The sequence below is a fragment of the Centroberyx gerrardi genome, chromosome 5, assembly GCF_048128805.1.
Source record: "Centroberyx gerrardi isolate f3 chromosome 5, fCenGer3.hap1.cur.20231027, whole genome shotgun sequence".
NCBI lineage: Eukaryota > Metazoa > Chordata > Actinopteri > Beryciformes > Berycidae > Centroberyx > Centroberyx gerrardi.
Genome location: NC_136001.1, coordinates 7,213,834 through 7,233,000, shown reverse-complemented (window position 1 = coordinate 7,233,000; position 19,167 = coordinate 7,213,834). Strand labels below are relative to the sequence as shown.

The window sequence follows — 19,167 nt, the reverse complement described above, 5'->3', positions numbered from 1 at the left end:
CAATACTGAGTAAGAGAACCAGGGACTCAATTTCCCCACTGCAGTTAGATTTTTAATTTGCACATGAAATGATGTAGCTTCTTCTGCCTGTGTAAGAACTTTATATTCTGTACTGATGAGCAACTTCTTAATCGCACTATAATCTGTTTTCATTACGTGTCTGCAAACCAAATTTCCTTTAAGAGACAATAAAGCATATTGAATTGCGTTGAAACGAATTGGGCCTGGGTCAAATAGTGGGTGCAAAAAATTCAAATAGAAATACACTTCTTTTATCCGGCAGGTGGGTGGGGTTTGTCAGGCAAGTGGTCGGTCACTAAGAGGTATATTCAATTACTTTCAAATACTTGTCTGTAATTGTCTAAGCAGATTGCACCATCCTATGTGGCCCAATCATTTGAACTTTAAGTAGATAGCTAAAATATTGGCTCCCAAAATGAGGTCCAGGGGTCACTGACAGGGTTTCATATAGCAGTTTTTATTCGTTTTTAGCACTTTGTTATTGTACTTTGTTACCAGAGTTTTCCTCTGGGATCAATAAAGTATGTATGTATCTGGATCAAAGACAAAAAAGAGCAGAGGACTAAACACATGGTATGCACCTTAGCTCCAAAAGTACCAGAGTACCCCATGTTTGTTTTACATATCCTGTGTTCATTTTTTTACTGTCATTCTGTGTCCTGCTTCCTCCCGTCTCTTCAGTTTGATACTTTCTATGAGTGTGTGTGTGTGTGTGTGTGTGTTTTAATGTGTATAACTCTGCATGTCTGTACCGAATTGTCGTCATCCTCTGCGTCCTGCTCTCTCTGTTCTGCCTCCTCCCTCTTCAGTTTGATCTCCATGGCGTCTGTGATCAGTGCTCTGAGGATGGAGCTGGACTTGGCTGACCTGATGAACGGATGCTGGAGAGGGAGGGAGGAAGAGAGAAAAGAGGGGGGGGGGGGGAGAGATTAAATGAATGAACAGAGAGGGTTAGTGAATTAAGGGCAAGGAGAGAGGGGAAAAGAGAAAGGTTCCCACACATTTTCCTTTAAAGACTACTAGTATCTGTAATAGTGGTTATACTAATAGTCACAATTGTAAGTTGTGACATAGTGTGACACACTGGGTGCGTTTACATGCACACTAATACACTAATCTTAATCTGATAAAGGCAATGCTCTGGCTACAGCAAATGTCATTATTTATTACTGATTATCTCAACCAGAGAAAGGTTATAATGGGTATAAGCATAACCCAATTAACACACCTAGATTCCTGCTCAATTTTTCTATTTATTTGGTTGCGTACACGCTAAAGCTCTATTTCAATGTGTCAAAAAGTTCACAGAACAACTTGATCTGGATGCAGTGGCAGTGTCTTTGTTTGCCTAAATGACAACATTATGCCTTTATTTTCATTGAGACCAAAGCAATGATAAACACAACATCCAACCATGACATGTGCATCCAGTGACACTGCAACCAGTAAAGACTATATTCTTTTGGAAACATCACACGGTCTTAGTGAAGTTACACATTGTCTTAGTAAAGTTAAACAACTTTAGCTAACATTAAAGCCTCTAACATTTAGCTCTGTTACCAAGTATACCTCAAAGTATTTCCTTCTTGCCATTGCAAACCATGACTTTGCGCTGCCTTCCTCCCTGTATTTACTGGTGTACTTTGTTAGCCTACAAGCTGATATGAATTTGACTTTTCAAACACAATGCAAACTAATTCAAACTCAATGTTTAAGTTCATTTGCCCTTGCATATAACAGAAATAGAAGGTAGAAACGTCCGTGTTACTAATTTAGGTATCTAAGTTAGTCAGCTACTAATACCTTGACTAACACATTTCCTGTGGAAAACCCTGGGTTGTGATATTGATACCTGTAACTATGTAGCCCTGTTTTCAAGATTTCTGAGCAAACACTACTACTTCATCCTCTAGCAGTAATACAGCGGCAGCAGCAGGGTTTGACATAGTGTTACCTGTAGTAACTGTGTGGCGGTTGCCCTGTTTTCTGGGTTTTTCACCAAACACTGGCTGACAAAGTCTCGAAACGACTGAGACCACAGGTCCGGGTTCCGAAACGTTGGGGGAGGGTTGGTGGGGATCATGAAGATGGCCTGGAGGGGGGAGCACGTGCACACACACACACACACACAAACACACACACACACTGTAAGTTGTTATGGAGTTCAGAAACAAAGAACACTAATCAATACATTGGGTGTGTTTAATTACTCAATTACTCACTCAAACACACTCTCCTTTCTTCTCTCTCTGTCTTCATAAAGCAAAATTTCCCTCTACATCTCCACACACACACTTCCAAGCACACTTCCACTTTACACACACTTTCATTTAATCACACACGCTCCCTCTCACCTTTAAACACAAACACAAATACTGTCTCTCTAACACGTACTCTCTCTCTTTAACCCACACACACTTAAACACACACTCCCTCACCCTCATGGGGTGTATGTCTGCGTAGGGCGGCTTCCCCTCTGCCATCTCTATAGCTGTGATTCCCAGGGACCAGATGTCGGCCACACAGTTGTAGCCGATCTCCTGTATGACCTCTGGGGCCATCCAGAATGGCGTGCCGATCACCGTGTTACGCTTCGCCATGGTGTCCTGAAGGAAGGAGGAGAGACGGATAGAGTTAGAGGGAGAGAGAAAGTGATTGTCAAGCCCAAGAATGCCAGGCTGAATGGCGAGATACTTGTGTCGCTCTTCCCAAGCTGTCTTGGAGAGAACAAATTTCTCAAGAATACGAGAACAGAGAAGCATCTTTACAGTTTGTGATTGACTTCACATTATCAATTAAGATGTACAGCTGTTGTCATTTTCCAACTGTTTCAATCAGCTCTGTACAATAGACTATACTGCTGTATGGACATGATGTGTTGTTCTCGCAACAAATCTTGGGGCTTTCCATTCTTTCTCGTCGGCCAAGTCATCACCCAATGCATCCCCGGTTAGTGAGAAAACTTACAGCATCTTTACCCGTCCTCTGCGTTTTTATTTACATGTACACCTTATGTACACCTGCCATTAGATATTACGCCAAATGTGTCATGGAGGACACAAGAACGCACAAGAGCGCAAATTGAGAAAGACACAGAGTGAAGAAAAAAGGCAAGAGATAATATTTAACATATTTCCTTGACTTCTCCAGATCTATTTTTAAAGGAATAGTGCACCCAAAAAAATGTATTTTGTGATTATCTCCTTATAAGGTAAATATTGGTCTTTTGGACCCACAGTGCAATCGTTTGACTTCAGAACACTTGGATTATGCTGTTTGGAGTAATTTCATGGTCATTTTTTGTCCTTTTTGGAACTCTAAAAAACCAGGACCAGCCAACTTTAGTTATTTTGAAGGAGGCTGATTCAAAGCAGCACTAGCAAACTTGCTGTGTGTTATCGATAATGACCAATATTTCATTTTTGGGTGAACTATTCCTTTAAGTACCATTGCCCTTTCAAAAACTTGATATTTTTCATTCTTTGCATAAGTTGTCTTTGAATTTGTCATCCTGTCATTGAACAGGATGATGCCTGCTTTATTCCTATCAATAGGACACCACATCTAACATATCCAATAGGGCTGAACGATTTTGAAAAAATATCTAATTGCGATTATTTTGACTGATATTGCAATTGTGATATGATTTGCGATATTAGAGGGAATGATAATTTTTACATCATTATTCTCATTTTCATTGAAAAACGTATTAAAATGATTATGGTGTGATTTTTGCGGGGATCTGTACCAAACAAAGATATTTTCTTAAGTCTGTAGAATATGATGTGTAGGCCAGGACATCTCTGCAGCACGACAATATTTAATTTAAAATGGTATTTTGACACACTTCGCCTTTAACAAATATTGCGCCTCCTGCGATTTGAAAATTGCAGTAGGCCATATTGCGATTTCGATAAAATTTTGATTAATTGTTCAGCCCTAATATCCAATTCATTAAATAATGATTTAAATGAATATAGTTATTTTCCTTACTGTGAGTTGTCCAGCGACTCCAAAGTCGGCCAGTTTGGCCTGACCCTCTGCGTTGAGCAGGATGTTTCCCGCTTTGATGTCTCTGTGGATCTTCCTCATGAAGTGGAGATACTCCAGACCCTTCAGGGTGGACTGCACAATGGTGGCTATCTCCTCCTCTGTTAGCTACAGGACACACACACACACACACACACAAACACATAAACACACAAACACAAGTAAAGAGAGAGACACAATCAAAGCACACCAAATCTGGTAGAGTGGGCGAAACATGAGCGCCCATCTCTGTTCGCTATAACACACACACACACACACACACACACACACACACATACAGTGTGAAAGAGGTACAGTGTTGGCTGACATGTCACATGTAGAGGTACTGCACTGACTACAATTCTCACTCCTTCAGTATGATATCAGAGACAGACCCTGCTCCGCAACTCTCTATACAAACTACCATGCATGTGTGTGTGTGTGTGTGTGTGTGTTTGTGAGTATTGCATTACCGTTTTGTTGCGTAGTCGGATGATGTCAGACACTGATCCAGCTCCACAATATTCCATGACGATCCACAGGTCGCTGTTCTTAAAGTAGCTGCCATAGTACCGGACTACATGGGGACTGGACACAGAGATACATACACAGAGTTTGATACATAATGTACAACAGGACTGGGGCCATTTTCCATTCATTTCAGTCAGATAAAAAATACAAAATAGATCTAACTGGGTAAGTGTTCTTGAAGTGCAGTTAGTATCATTGTTCTCTAAGTAGCTGCCATAGTATCACATTACATGGAGACTGAAAAGGTGAACACACACACACATATGTGCATTACAAGCACACATGCAGGCAAACGGCTCTCTCAATACTGAAAAGAAAAAACATATTGGTGGTGATTTTTCCACAGGGATTTTACCCTTTCCATCATCTGCTATTGTGGGGAACCTCTGAAAGCTTTAGCTCTGTTTGTTCTTTTTTCTGCCGTAAAGCAATCTCCCTCTGTGTCGTAAAGCGATCCAGCAGACTCGCTGCGAAATCTGATCCAGTGGAACATAATGTAAAATACAGTCTAGGTTGCCAATCTTCTCGCCGACGGTCTCATTTGTCTCAAATTATTGTGTTAATGATTTATTGATGTTAAAATGCTACACTTTTAGTGAAGCCACCATGTAACAAATAGGCAGCAAAATGAGAGGGGAGTCAAAGAAATGTATGTGGTGAGCCATGCAGACATAATGTACACTTACATGCACAAATGTTAACGTACACACAAACCATGAAGTACCTGTTACACTGCTGCATGATGGAGATTTCCTTGATGATCTCCTGAAGGTCCGACTCCACAGGAACCTGTTTGATGGCTACGATCTCCCCCGTCTCCTTATAGTGGGCCTTGAACACACTGCCGTACGACCTGCAGAGACACGGAGGAACAGGTTAAAAATGTGTGTTTTTGTCGCTGGCAGTACTTGTGAACGGGCTTGTGACCATTAAGTCACTGGTTCAGATCCCCAGAGCAGTGAAGAAGGCGCATTCTCCCCTCCCTCAACAGCTACAGTCAAGGTGCTCTTGAGCAAGGCATTTAACCCTCAAATTCTCCATTGGAGTTGCTAACTGGCCAACATTTTAAGACAATTTCCATACGCTTGTACGTAAACGCCCCATACCTACTTATGTGAATGTGTTCTTAGTCAATTGGCCTGGTTAAATAAGGGCTAAGAAATCTGTCCAATGTTGTTTTAGAAAACCCTGTAAACAGCCAGATTGTAAATTATTAAAATTCTGTATTCTCTATTTTAATTACTTGAAAGCAACGCAACTTTTCTGGGATCAAAACTACAATCTGATTCCAGTTCCTGTAACTTTATTCAAGCATGAGGGATTTGTCTGCAATCTTTGCCACATCAGTCCCGGCTGCGGTTTGCCCTCAGTTCATTTTGTTATGCTTGGCGTTATAAGCATGAGGAACTGCTGACTATCAGATGTCAACATTCACCTCCTTATACCCATAAACCTTTTGGGGTCGTTTCCTGTAGTTGATTCAGATTGTTTCCTCACTCCTAACACACCGCACTGCAGTTCTCTTGTTAGAGGACTGAGACTCACATTTTCAGGCGTCTCGGTGCCGTTATTTGGTGACACCCGAGTTTGAATGGCATTGTTGTCACCTGCCATAACAAACTTAGTTCTGAGTTTGAATAAACCGCTCCAAACATGCTTGGTGTGAACTCGCCCTTAGTTAACTAGTCTGATAAGGACCAGAGTAGCTGCTAACTGGCTTATGTTGCAAAAAGTATTTGTATACCGAGCCCTGTAACATGAGTTATAGTCACTGGAGAGTCGCTAGTGGTGGGAAGATAATGATGACAGTATCAGTCACCTCACGCTCACGCACACACACACACACACACGCACACACACCGTTTGTCAGCCGTTCAGAAACGGAAGTGAGTTGAGAAACAGGAAATGAAGAGGCAATGGTTATGATGATGGGCACCAGAGGAGGGAGGGGCTTAATGCATGACTGAGAAGGAGGGGGAAGAGATATGGAGAGAGAGAGAGCGAGAGAAAGAGAGAGAGACAGACAGAGAGAGAGAGAGGGAGAGAGAGAGAAAGTGAGAGAAAGTAAGGAAGAGAGAAAGAGGAAGTCAAACCCTCAAACTCAAAGACTCCCATTTAATAGAAAGACAGAAAGTCTGAGAGAGAGACAGTCTCATGCATCACTACCATGCTATGGGAGGTGGCGTCTCGCTGACTGACAGACTGACTAACTGACTGTCTAACTGACTGTCTAACTGACTCACTGACTGTATGACTCACCCTTCACCCAGCTTCTCCAGGACATCAAAGACTTCCTCTGGCTGCTTGGTGAGGCTGTCTTCACTCAACTTCTTTAACTGTCTGTAATGACACAGAGAAAGACAGACAGACAGACAGACAGACAGACAGACAGACAGACAGAGAGAAAGACAGACAGGGAGAGAGAGACAGACAGACAGAGAGAGAGAGAGAGAGAGAGAGAGAGAGAGAGAGAGAGAGAGACGAGAGCAAGTTAAATTTCAACATTTCACCATATACATCACCATCACCTTCCCATATCTCAAAGAAATTTACAATAGAAACTTTATGGTAACAGGGAATTGATTTGTTAGTGTACATTTATACAGAATTTTAGGAATATAGCGGACACTCTTATCCAGAGTGACTTACAACAAGTTGAACAGTAGAAAAAGCTTTAATTCCAAGAATGCCAACATTGAAAGTAGTAGTAAAGAGTTAAACGGTCAGCATCCAGACAATAGATGCAACAACTATTCCTGTTTCCCAAGAGCGTTCATGTATAACCAAGATGTGCTAAGTAAAGAAATAAGAGCAGCAATTTTAATTCATCTTCCTTTCTGTCCACCCTTTGCTCTCTTTCGGGATGTGAACAGCACTAGAAAATCTCTTCACATCTTTGATCAGCCAACAGACCAAAATAGTCTCAATATATGGACAAAAATAGATCCTAACATGTCTAAGGTGCAGCTTTTGACAAGGAAAGGGACTGCAAAAATAGCAGGACAGGAGATGAGAAAGTCCTAGACTAAGCTTGCTCTCATTTAAATTCTACATTTTGGGTATTTAGCTGACGCTCTAATCAGAGCGCCTTACACTGAATGATAGGTAGAGGTTTGATGCCGTGCTCAAAGACACTTCGACAGGAAATACGGTTAATGACACAAACCACAATGCCACACTTCTCCACTCTCCTGTTTTCTGTGTACCACCAGTCCCTTCGGTGTGTTTATATGGGGATCTGTTAATCTGGACAAATAATGAACCTACATTAGAGTGATACTGAAAGATGTATTCACAGAGTTTGGAGAAAGAGTCATATTGCTGCCCTGGAATAACATGATTTGTTATTGAGTTTCATTCCAAAATGACATATCTGACATTTGAAAACAGTGACATCTGGTCTTACAAAATGATTGTTGACATGAAATCAGAACTCATTTTGGAAAACCATTTACTCATTCGCTGCTAACAGTTTTGGAAATGAAATAATTTGTATTTTTTAACTATTGAGTCATGAATTTCTCATTTGTCCAAAAATGGATGTATAATATTTGGGAATGGAACACTTCATATGTACTAGAAAAACGTATTTGTTTTAAAATGTGGGTTGTATTAAAGTAAGTTATTTGTCTACAATAATTTGAGTATGACAGGAATTTATAGGAGTTTAGTTTAGAGCAGACCTAAGTCAGCGTTGCACTGAAAGAGGTCTTCATGCTGGAAACTACAGCAGCATGAGACTGGGAATGGCAGCTTTACCTTTTGGCAAATAAGCACTGTGATCAATTTACTGTTGTGTAATGAGAAGATGGGTAGAAGTTTCTAATCCTCTGCAGTGCATGCCAATGTTTTAGCACACCGTGTGCGTACAGAGGACGGTACAAACTAGCTTTGCATCATCTGAAAAGCTCTGAAACAGTAAATTCTGTGTACACTGTGGTCAAACTACAACCAATCTTCTGGCTGCAAAGTGGTACATCAATCAAAGAGTTTATTTACCAAAAAAGTCTGTTTCTTTCTTTAAAGCCTCTAGGCCTAATTCCCATTCAGCCTAGCTGCCCACCGTATGGGCTAAGGGCCACAAGCCATAGTTGATGTAGAGAGTTGAGTATTGAAATGCTAATCTACCCTCGAACCCCTTAATCTGGTTTTCCAATGAACTCCATGACGTGTGTGTGTGCCTGCCTGTGGCTGAAAGAGCTGGACACACCAAAAGCCGACAGAGTTTAAATTACGGAGATGAATTTTTCCTTCTAATTCTAATTATTCATTTTGTTGTTATTTCTTATTTATTTTCCAAGCACTTCTTCTTCTTCTTTACAGGAATAGGCCCTTTTCACATCGTCATGGTAACAGCTTCTGCATTGAGAGACAGGTGCATTCCAACTTCTTGAACCAGCTCTGGCCTTCACTAAATCACTCCATAACCTGCCCAAAATTAACATTGGTGAAGTACAAAGACTAAACTAGAGAAAGGCTACAAGTCCTTCGCCACAGGTTAAAAATAAAATTGCCACAGGAAGTTGTAATGCACCTGTTTCTGACGCCGTGAAAAGGGCCTATATTGTCAGAATACCACAGCTCTGACCGTTGCTCTCCTTACTAACGGTCGCTTATAATGTTGGTGATCGAGGAATTAAAGCTTGTTCTATTGTTGCACTCATTGTAAGTTGGTAAGTATCAGCTAAGTGCCTAAAATGTGGAAAAAATAAATGCAGATCCGATGCACCCTCAGACTTTCTCAGAGTGGTCCCAATGACTTTAAATTCTGTGTGTATTTGTAATGTTTGGGTCAACACACTTTCAATGCATTTCATTCAGAATGTTGATTTTCTTAAAATTCAAAAACTGGAGTTCTTCTGCCATGAAAGTCTCCTATATTCATCCAATAAAGAAAACGTGAATTGCCATCTCTGGCATAGCGGACACGTATAAAATCTAAATCTGTGGTTTTACATTAAATTTTACCTCTTCCGTGAAGTGACAACCTAGCAGTATGTTAAAGTAGATAGCACGGTATTTGCCGAACTTGTTTTCTGCCTGTAATCCCATCAGAGTGTTTATTTTATTTAACGGTTATTTAATCAAGTTAGTCTCATTGAGATAATATATCTCCTTTTCAAGAGAGACTTGCAACAGAAATGAAGTTACAACAGGAGGGAAACATGGTTCACACGGGGTTGAAAAGTTCCACTTTTGTGTCCCGAGCCACTAGTTGAGAAACACTGGGCTAAATGATGGGATACTCAGCTCACCATGGCTCACAGGAAATGACAGCTCCTTCTGTATTAATTCAGCAGTGAAGCTCCACTGCAGCACAAAACTACTACCACTGCTAGAGAAAATGTGAAATAAAAGTATAATTTTTGCCAAATTAAACACAAAGAATGGTAGCTCTGATTAGAGCTTCAACATCCTATACTTTTTCCACATCTTAATTTATTGATTTAATTTGAAGACTTTGCTGTTCAGAATGATTTACGCAGATAGTCCTCTTATCCCTACACACTATGCCATATTGCTCTATATGTCTATATATATGAAGACTATTCTTCACAATGACAAAATCTGAATATGTGAGATGACAAGGACCTAAAACCACAGAAAAAGTGCAGTGGTATTTATATTGGAACAGTACAATAATATTTTCCCATACTTTTCCAAACTTTTTTGTGCAATTTCCAAGCTTAAGACCTGAAAATGACCAAATCCTCTTTTCCATACACTTCAGGACTTTTCATGCTTCCAGAACTGGGTAGGAACACTACCTGATGCTCTGGGACATATTACTGCCTTTAAATTAAGAATTTACAAAAAAATAACTCTTTGTTGCAGGTTGTACAAAGTGCTTCATGTAGCTGTGGTCTAAAAGACCAATATCACTCTAACCCTAACCAACACTAGAACCACAACTGGGACCAAAGCTGGTACAGATGTGGAACCAAAACTAAAATTACCTCCAAGCTCCACCACAACGTAAACGTACAGAGGAAACACTGGATGAGTGATAACAGGACAGCTGTGTGTTTTACCAGCAGCCTCCTGACAGCTGGACAGAGGCAGTAATAGGAACTCCTCACTTCCTACTGCCATGCCTCATACTGACCTAACCGACCAAACAAACCAGTTTCTGCACTGGACAATAAATGGCAGGTGTAGATCAGTTTATTTGCCAAGTACAATAGATGTACAACAATTTGTCTTGGCAGCAATGGTGTGGAGACATGGCGACAACTAACCCAGTAACACACAGTGGTACACACTAACATACATGATGGTGCAGGGACTAAACTCACATGCAATGCATCTGAATGAACTCTGAATTCAGTAGTTTCTTTTTCTTAACCAGAGCGTCAGAAAGAAGTCCAATGGCCTAAATTTTTACCACAAAATCTATGGTGTGGTCTCTGAACCTTCAAACTCCTGTCGCAATGGAAAGCCACCACACAACCATAGTCTTCTCTAAAAACCATGGCTTTAAAACCAACACTTAGATCTGATAATGTAAATTAACTACTTTTGCATAAGGTTTGAGCTGATTAAGTTAAACCTCGCCAAGATCCACAGCTAATCCTCGATTTACAAAATAGAGTTAAGGCATTAAATGGGATCAGCATGGCTTTACTGGTGACAAGCCTGGGATTTGGCACAACAAGGATCAAGACAGGACAATCACTCCATCTCCATTCATTAACAAGTGGAATACTGTAGGTTTTTGTTGATGTTTTACTTTTTCAGTCCAAGACCCAAATGCGAAATCTATCCTGGATCCACTGGTCCAGGCTTACAGAAACACACCAGTCTGCTCTCGTTAAATGTGGGGTCTCACAAGACAAACCAGACCATTTGGGGTCTCAACCCAGAGCTTAAAACCAGTTGTCATACAGTAATATTGAAGAAAAATGTCTCCACTTCATACTGCAACAGGCATTAGAACAGAAAATTGGCTTAACTGAAGTCCTTCCAAAATCAAGTCAAAAATTGTTGTTTCTACGAGGTGTTTTATTAAGTATGGCTAATTTCTTATGTTATCTGTCTACAAGCTTGAGGTTGAAGCTAGAGGTTGTTATGGACGAATATTGTCTAATTTCCAGTCCAACACATTCGCTAACAGGCTAACATGATGCCAAGTTCAACAGATAAAGTCAACAGAGATGTCAGATGGCAAAACCTACATGTTTTCATTTAGCATAACGTTACCTGCGAGGATGATTCCTCATCTGTACTTTGTCCTTGCTCTCCATGTTGTCCTTTTCGGGTAGCTGGACTCCTTCAATCCAACCGTGTACAAGCTTGGGCAAGCTCGTCAACCCCAACGTTTCAAACTGATACTGTATGCTAATACAAACCGTCTACCGTATGCTAGCTCGCTAACTGGCTAGCAGTAGCTAGCAGCTAGCTGGGCAGCTAGCCTGTTTCGGTTTACAGCAGTGTGTCTGCTGCTGCTGCTGGTCTCGCAAAACTTATCGTCCGTTTATCATTTTGTAAAACGAGGTTCGCTCTGTGTTCACACGTCGCCCCGCTGCTGTATTCCCGTTCTCGGTTTCATCCTCCCGTGTCAGGACAACTTTGGACTTGTTTGACACACCGCTTGCCGCTTGGCAGACGCCTTGACATCCACTTCAAACCAGGAAGAGTAGTCAGTGTGTAGGAGGAAGGCGGTCCAGACAAAGACTGTAGTGCAGCAGCTCACCGACAGGAGGCGCTGCAGACCGCACGGCCTGACAGGTGGGTCGAGGTCAATTCATGAATGAACTCATCAATTCCAGTTCAACTGAGGAACTGAAATTGAAATTTGAAAAAAACTACAGGAAACTGAATTGGAACTGAATTGGAATTTCAGGAAGTTTAATTTAATGCAATGAAATTATGTGAAATTCCATGTTTTCTTGTTTGTTTTTTCTAACCACATACGTAGTGTTATTATCAATACTGAATATCATAAAAAGTTAAAGGGACCTTCCAGGTGGTAGGCTATTTGAGAACATAATGCATATATTATGATTGAATGTATTTGATTTGTTTGACTGTCTTTTATTTGATTCATAATGTTTGATTTATAATGTTTCGAGACAAACTCTCTTAGAAGTGGAATTTCATGGAATAAAATTCTGTCTCCTGTCATTCCAATTCGATTCCAGTTCTGTTTCCTTACAGCTGGGTGACATTCACACTCCAACTCCAGGAACTGAACTGGAATTTACCATGCCATCTCAGTTCAGTTCATGAACTCTGCTGAAGGGGTCCGTTTGACTCTGACATCTATTAATCTGAATACTTTCAACGATGCACACAAATGCACAACCTGCATGCAATGCTCATACACCTGCCCTACTTACAACACTAATAAAAAAAAAAAAATAAAGGACACAAATGGCTCAAGAAATCAGCCATGAAGCACAACAATATTTGATACTATCATTACACAGTAGATAAGTTTGTACACCCTTATAGCAACACCATGGCACATAAAACTCCTACATTACAATGCTCATTGGTATGAATCAAATAACATTTCTGATACACACCAGCAACACCAGATTCTGACATTTACCTCATGCATACTATCAGTACACAGTGCAATTGCTTGGTACAAAGGATTTTATGTTCATATTCCTTTTTTCCCCCAGTTTTATCTTGTTTTACTCTTTTATTTTGCAGCAACTATTTTACTGCTTGTTAAGTATTTATGTTTAATTCTAAATCATTATGTGAAGCACTTTAGGCTACATTTCTGTATGAAAAGTAATATAAAAATAGAGTTATATATTGTTATTATCTTTGCAACATTTTGCTTGATGGGGCCAGGTGTCAGAATATTTCATTTCCCCCCCCCAAATTTGAATATTTAAAAAATTAAGACAATGAGGCTGACATTAATAGAATAGTTTATTTTAGAGGAACATAACAGCACAGCGATGTTCACATCTGATCAGTAAATAACGTCCAGGGGGCGAGAAGGAACTTCAGCTTCATACCGGGAATGCACAATAAGGGACACACAGCTGGAAGAAGAAAAACACAAGAACAGCACGATTAGATAAAACACCTTATTTTTTCTGTTGCTGCCCACCCCGTCTTCATTCCTATACATATAAAAAAATGCACAATTCTGGCAGCAGTGTGAGAAATTTGACATGATATGATATACAATGAGTTTTATAAGCCTAGGGGGAAAAGGGACCAGGTAAAGAAAAGGGTAATTATTTCAACCAAAAAAAGGAACCTGTATAGTAAAATGTGCTCAACACTAAGTTCTAATATTCGACTCACTGGGTACTGAAAGTCAAGAACACAAGACGAAAACTTCCACAACTTTCTTCCCACATGGGCATTCGAGGTGAAGTGTCTTTGTTCTGACAATAGTGGCAGTAAACATTCTGTCTGTGCTAAATATCCATTCAAAATGTATCACTGTTAATATAAAGTTAAATAGATGTGTGGTGCTGGATTTTATATTACAACAATCCCAACAAAACCAGTTCAGGTCTAGTTGACAATACAGACTGAAACTGACATGTTAACTGCACTCGATTTCTAAAACCCGCATTTGAAAAAGACAATTTGGTCCTGCTAATAAATGTGAGCATTGATATACATACGTTTCCTATGCCGTGTCAGTTATATTACTCAACATTCACCATTCTCTCTCATGGACGGAAACGACAGAGAAGAGTTAGTGCTGTCCCCTAATCAGTCACAGCAACGTATGGTTCAATCAGGAATAAAAAGATGAGAGAAGTGACAGTTTCATCAGTAGTGATGTTCTGAGGATCAGGGTGTGCTTTCTAGTTTTTTGAGGCCAGAACACTAGTCCATTTCACCATTAGTTTAGTGGCTCCAAATTATAAAAGAGTCTTAGTTGTCTAGTTTCTAGTTTTAGGAGTTGTTCACCAATAATCAACTGTCCTTGATCATAAAAACATCTGCAAATCCTCAAACTGAGTGATATTCCCCATAATGCACACAGTGACTGAATGTTGAATATATATTTATAGTGTGATGTGTATGGTCTACTGTCTAATTAAGCTCTTGCACTGTGCTTTGGTACTGCATGTGAAGTTCCAATGTGTCAGTATGCACTGTGATGCTACGCAAGTTTGCTGATGAGTCCTTGAACGCCACATGAAAAATCCCTGTGTTTTTATTGTACTTGACAAATAAAGTGATCGTCATCCATTAATCGAACCCAACCAATGAAATACTCACAGCAGGTTTATTCGCCAGAGGGCCGCACACTTTCGAAGATGCCGGCTTCCTTCATGGCGTTGAACTCCTTGACGGCATCGTACTGCTTGTAGAAGTCAGCATAGGCCCGTTTCCTGGGCTCTGTCACTCCGTACTGTGGGGATCAAAACACAATAACAGTTAAAAAGTATGAAATGTCAAACTGTGAGGACATTATTGCCAATCATGAGAGAAAACGTTAGCATTAAGCTCCAAATGTTTTTACTTTCTCAGTCCCTTAATGTATATTTAAAAAAACCTCCCATACATTGGCCTGTTCTGAGTGCAGAAAAATAACTTTGTTCCTCAAATCATCAAGACTAATAAGCGTTATTATAATCACAATATCTGGCTAAATAATCAGAATTAAGGTCTTAGCCAAGACCGTGTGGCCCTACTCTCACCTTGAAAGCTGCTGCAGCCACTATGGACAGAGCGAAAGCGATGGGCAGATGGAACCTCAGGCGCTTTCCCAGCAGCCCCCTCATCACAGGCTTTGGCAGAGACATGGTGGATTACCTGGAGAGAAAAACCAAGACAGAAAAATCAAGCTGAATTGAATTCTTGGGACGGCCTGTGTGTGTGGTCAACGTTAGGGACGAGCCAGAATAGTGGACTAGTTTGTGAACAGCCGACTATTCGACTAGGCTTCTTGATTATTTTTTTCTTTTACAGCTGAGATTCATATAATAACATCAGCCACTGATATTTGAGATAGCGTCTGATTGTTTTTTAACCTCTTAGATTAAGGTAACCTATTCATCTCTTTGTGACGACACCAAAGTTGCCTAATCCCACCAATTTTATAAAGGTTGTGGAAAGCCGTCTTAAATCTGCCCTATTAAAGTTTCATCATTCATCTTGAATATGTCATCAAAAAGAAACTGTAAACTAGATCAAAGCTGCAGGTCCGTGTTCAGCATGAGCACAGAGGAAGAAAAATAGACCAGAAAGATCTTTTACATATCTCTTTGCCCTTTTACTTAATTAATTTAAGAAGTAATTGATAAGCATTCTGCCTCAAAAAACGCACAGTTCATGCTTTTTCATTGTTAAGATAGCAAAGAAACAGATTCTTAAGCCTGTCCACAGTAAAGCCTAATTTAAATATAGTCTCGGCCTTTCTTGAGACAAACTAGTCAACTAATCAATCAGACAATCAACAGTCTAGTCCACCTTGAAAAAGTGGGCTTTTGCACATCTATAGTCAACATGTCAATCCCTAGAACGTGACTATACCTAAGAATGAATGTACTCTCCCTGTCACTGCCCTTAATAGAAGACTTCACATTAGTATAAGGCACACATACAGAGCACTTCTCAGAGAAACAGATATACATCACTGACATGCAGTTCAATTATATTATTTCATGTATTTTCCTTTTGTATCTTGTTCATTTTTGTCCTTTGTCAAATATATTGCAACCTTGTAGCAAAAGCATCTAAGGTTCTACTCATTCAATTTGTTTTATTTATTTGTTTTTATTCCCCATCCAGTGATTTCAACAACAAGTGAAAGGTTTTTATCCAGGCCTCAGCAAAAACAATTATGTGTTTACAGGGAGAGTTGGAAGTAACAACTTCTTTACCAATTTATTCAGACACTGGTGGCAATTTCTGACCCCATCTGCACTGCTACATTAATTAAGCTAAATTTGATTTAAATTTTGACTAGTAGAGGTACTCTTCGTTTTGAGATGAACTCTTCAGTGGAGCTTACAAACATCAACAGGGTGATAAGGTTACTCGAGGGAGGATTTCAGAGCCCAGAGATCTCCATGTGTAACACTGTACAAGGAGAAATCATCATTACTATACGTTTTAACTTTTGTGTATCATGCAAAGTACTTATGAAGAGTACAATGAACCCTAAGTTCAAGGTACAAGGTTTGAACACGTTTTGTGGCTGTTAAGCTCTCACTGAGCTGACACTATAGAACTCTAAATCAATTATTTGTTGTGCTTTTTTCTATCCTAGTTCAGCTGGCCCATACAAAAAACACACTCAGGCCCCAGCTCTGACCCAAAGATCAGCAATTTCTCTCACTGCTTAGTAATCCTGGTTGTTTTGAAGGAATTATCTTGAATCTTGAATTCACTGAACGGGTAGAACGTTCAACCCAAGACATTTTTTCAAAATGGTGATTTTGATGCTAACTTTTAATTTCCTTTGCACAGTAACATGTATCAGACATGCCACATACACATGATCGGACACATGTGAGGTCCTTTTGTAAGAAACTGTTGATAACAGCCAACATAACTTTATATCGGTATGAATGTGGGAAATGTTCCTGTGTGGCAGGACGCCATCAGACACCAGAGCAAAGTCAGGTCAGCACGGACACCGTGTCGTGTGACCTCACTTTACCCAGCTGCTGCACCATGTGTCTCCGTGTTCTAGACTGTATCATACAAATGCATCTAATAAAGAACCTGCTATATAGCGTGTTCTCAACAATTACAATTTGTTTACAATAAATGACACCGCGTTAGGTCATGGCAGTGAAGGGTGCTGCTCATCGGCTTATTATAACATTAGCTTTCCCCTTCAAAGGCAGCGCAAGTGAATAATTCACCAACAAATTGAGCTTTACCGTCATATTTGGCCTGTTAAGTCATATTACACGTTACACTACCAAAATAATCGCGTCATCTGCTTGTACCAAACTCCTGACCGTAATAAGCTAAGCTAACTTCAGTAGCATTAGTGGCTAATGTCTGATAACGACAGCATGATAAGCTAGCCTGCAAGTGTTAGCTTGACAGTTTAGGAACAAGCTGGCGACATAAGGTGAATAATGCGAATGTTGGTTAATTAGTGAAAGTCAGACGCCATTAACAAGTCTAAATAACTTTAAGATGTATATCTAAGACACAACATATACCATTAAATGTCTCAGTTTAGTGAATACTCACCAGTAAGACTCACGACCTTCACAGAAACCGCTACTACCGTTCTGCTGCGTTGTTCTACCGGAAGAAATTCTACTGGTGCCGCGGAGGGACAATTTGCACGACTGTCAATAACACAGCAGAAACTAATGCAAAGGGAGTTATTGCAACGAGTTATGGGTTTACCAGAATAAGAACACTCATTGATACTTGACTTGTTGTACTTACCAACATAATGGTATACGGTATTAAGGTACGTTTAGCATATAAAGAACAAAGTGTATAATATAATTATTTCCAAACGTCTGTAAAAACGTGACTTGCAGTGCTTTTGGAGTCCCAACTTTGGTGTCTAATTATCGAGAGGAAGTTTTTGACGATGATACCAATGATGATGATGATGATGATACCAATGATGATGATGATGATGATGATGACGACACACACACATAACCTTGGTTTGCCACTGTGGGAATTAATGACCAACAGCCGAGCATCAGTTCTGTACCTGCTAAACATTGTATTGTAGTTTCACAGTCTCACCACAAGAGGGAAGCAGAGCACCACTGAACTGACTCACCGGCACATGTAAGTCCTGCTGTAGTTTCCCCAAAGCTTTTTATAAATCTGTATTGATGCTGGGCACGTTGAGAACGTGTGAACACAGTCTGTGGGAGAGTTTGCAGGGAAAGTCACTTACAAAGCACATGTTGCAGCTTTATATCAGAGCAAAAAACAATCTGGTCCTGTTTCTCAACTGAAGTGTATTGTAATACATTCACAGATAATTATAGTCAAATGACAGCCACAGCCAGTGAGCTGTGTATATGGTAGGCTAAAGCACTATATTGTTAGGAAATGCACGTGACATCATGGGACAATATGTGACATATGACAATACTATGAATTGACGACCAGTAGGACCTGCAACAACATCAACAGGCCTCTACAACAAAAGTCTCACCCCTCTCATCCCCTCACATTTTCACAATAGAGGAGAGTAAGCAGGTAATATATCACCATGTTAAATGCTAGAATATTAACACTGCTTTGTCATTTGCTTTTTTGGCTTGAGAACGAGACTTTTTAGCCTTTGTAGATGAAATGTGTTGTGATGCCAGTCGCTTGCTGGTAGCACTGTCTTGCACTTGGGAGGTTGGGAGAGTCTTGCAACTGAGAAAGTGAGTTTTGAAAGCACCCGGTGCAGTAGTTGTTGAGTCATTGGTGTTGATCAACAACCCTATCAACCCCTGCACATATATTATTGTCATTTTGTGCTATTGGACAGTGAAAATCTTAATTATTTACTTGAAACCAATGTACCTCTTATAGGACGTTATGGGATGTTTTTTCATATCAAAGTCCTTTGCTCATTACATGTTTTGGGGAAAACCTGGAAAATATTTTGACATTTCTGCATTATTACAGAGAGTTAGAGGAAAGACAAGAGAGAGAGAGACATAG

At 40.0% G+C, this 19,167-nt stretch overlaps 2 protein-coding genes across 2 annotated transcripts in view; both read right to left on the bottom strand.

Moving 5' to 3' along the window:
* Nucleotides 1-12,196, bottom strand: part of LOC139915088 (serine/threonine-protein kinase 4-like) — a 36,048-nt gene extending 23,852 nt beyond the window's left edge. The window contains exons 1-8 of the mRNA XM_071903589.2: nt 11,782-12,196; nt 6,841-6,921; nt 5,306-5,434; nt 4,524-4,638; nt 4,015-4,179; nt 2,460-2,627; nt 1,976-2,113; nt 774-902 (exon numbers count right to left, since the gene is read on the bottom strand). Coding sequence (XP_071759690.1) covers nt 774-902; nt 1,976-2,113; nt 2,460-2,627; nt 4,015-4,179; nt 4,524-4,638; nt 5,306-5,434; nt 6,841-6,921; nt 11,782-11,825 — 969 coding nt within the window. The 5' untranslated portion in view covers nt 11,826-12,196. The remainder of the gene's footprint in view (nt 1-773; nt 903-1,975; nt 2,114-2,459; nt 2,628-4,014; nt 4,180-4,523; nt 4,639-5,305; nt 5,435-6,840; nt 6,922-11,781) is intronic.
* Nucleotides 12,197-13,457: 1,261 nt separating this feature from the next.
* On the bottom strand, nt 13,458-17,828 carry cox6c (cytochrome c oxidase subunit 6C). The gene is made up of 4 exons (XM_071903586.2): nt 17,728-17,828; nt 15,213-15,327; nt 14,791-14,923; nt 13,458-13,586 (listed from the first exon to the last, which is right to left on the bottom strand). The coding sequence occupies exons 2-3, from the start codon at nt 15,315-15,317 to the stop codon at nt 14,798-14,800; spliced, it is 231 nt and encodes a 76-aa protein (XP_071759687.1). The 5' UTR covers nt 15,318-15,327; nt 17,728-17,828; the 3' UTR covers nt 13,458-13,586; nt 14,791-14,797.
* Nucleotides 17,829-19,167: the final 1,339 nt, after the last annotated feature.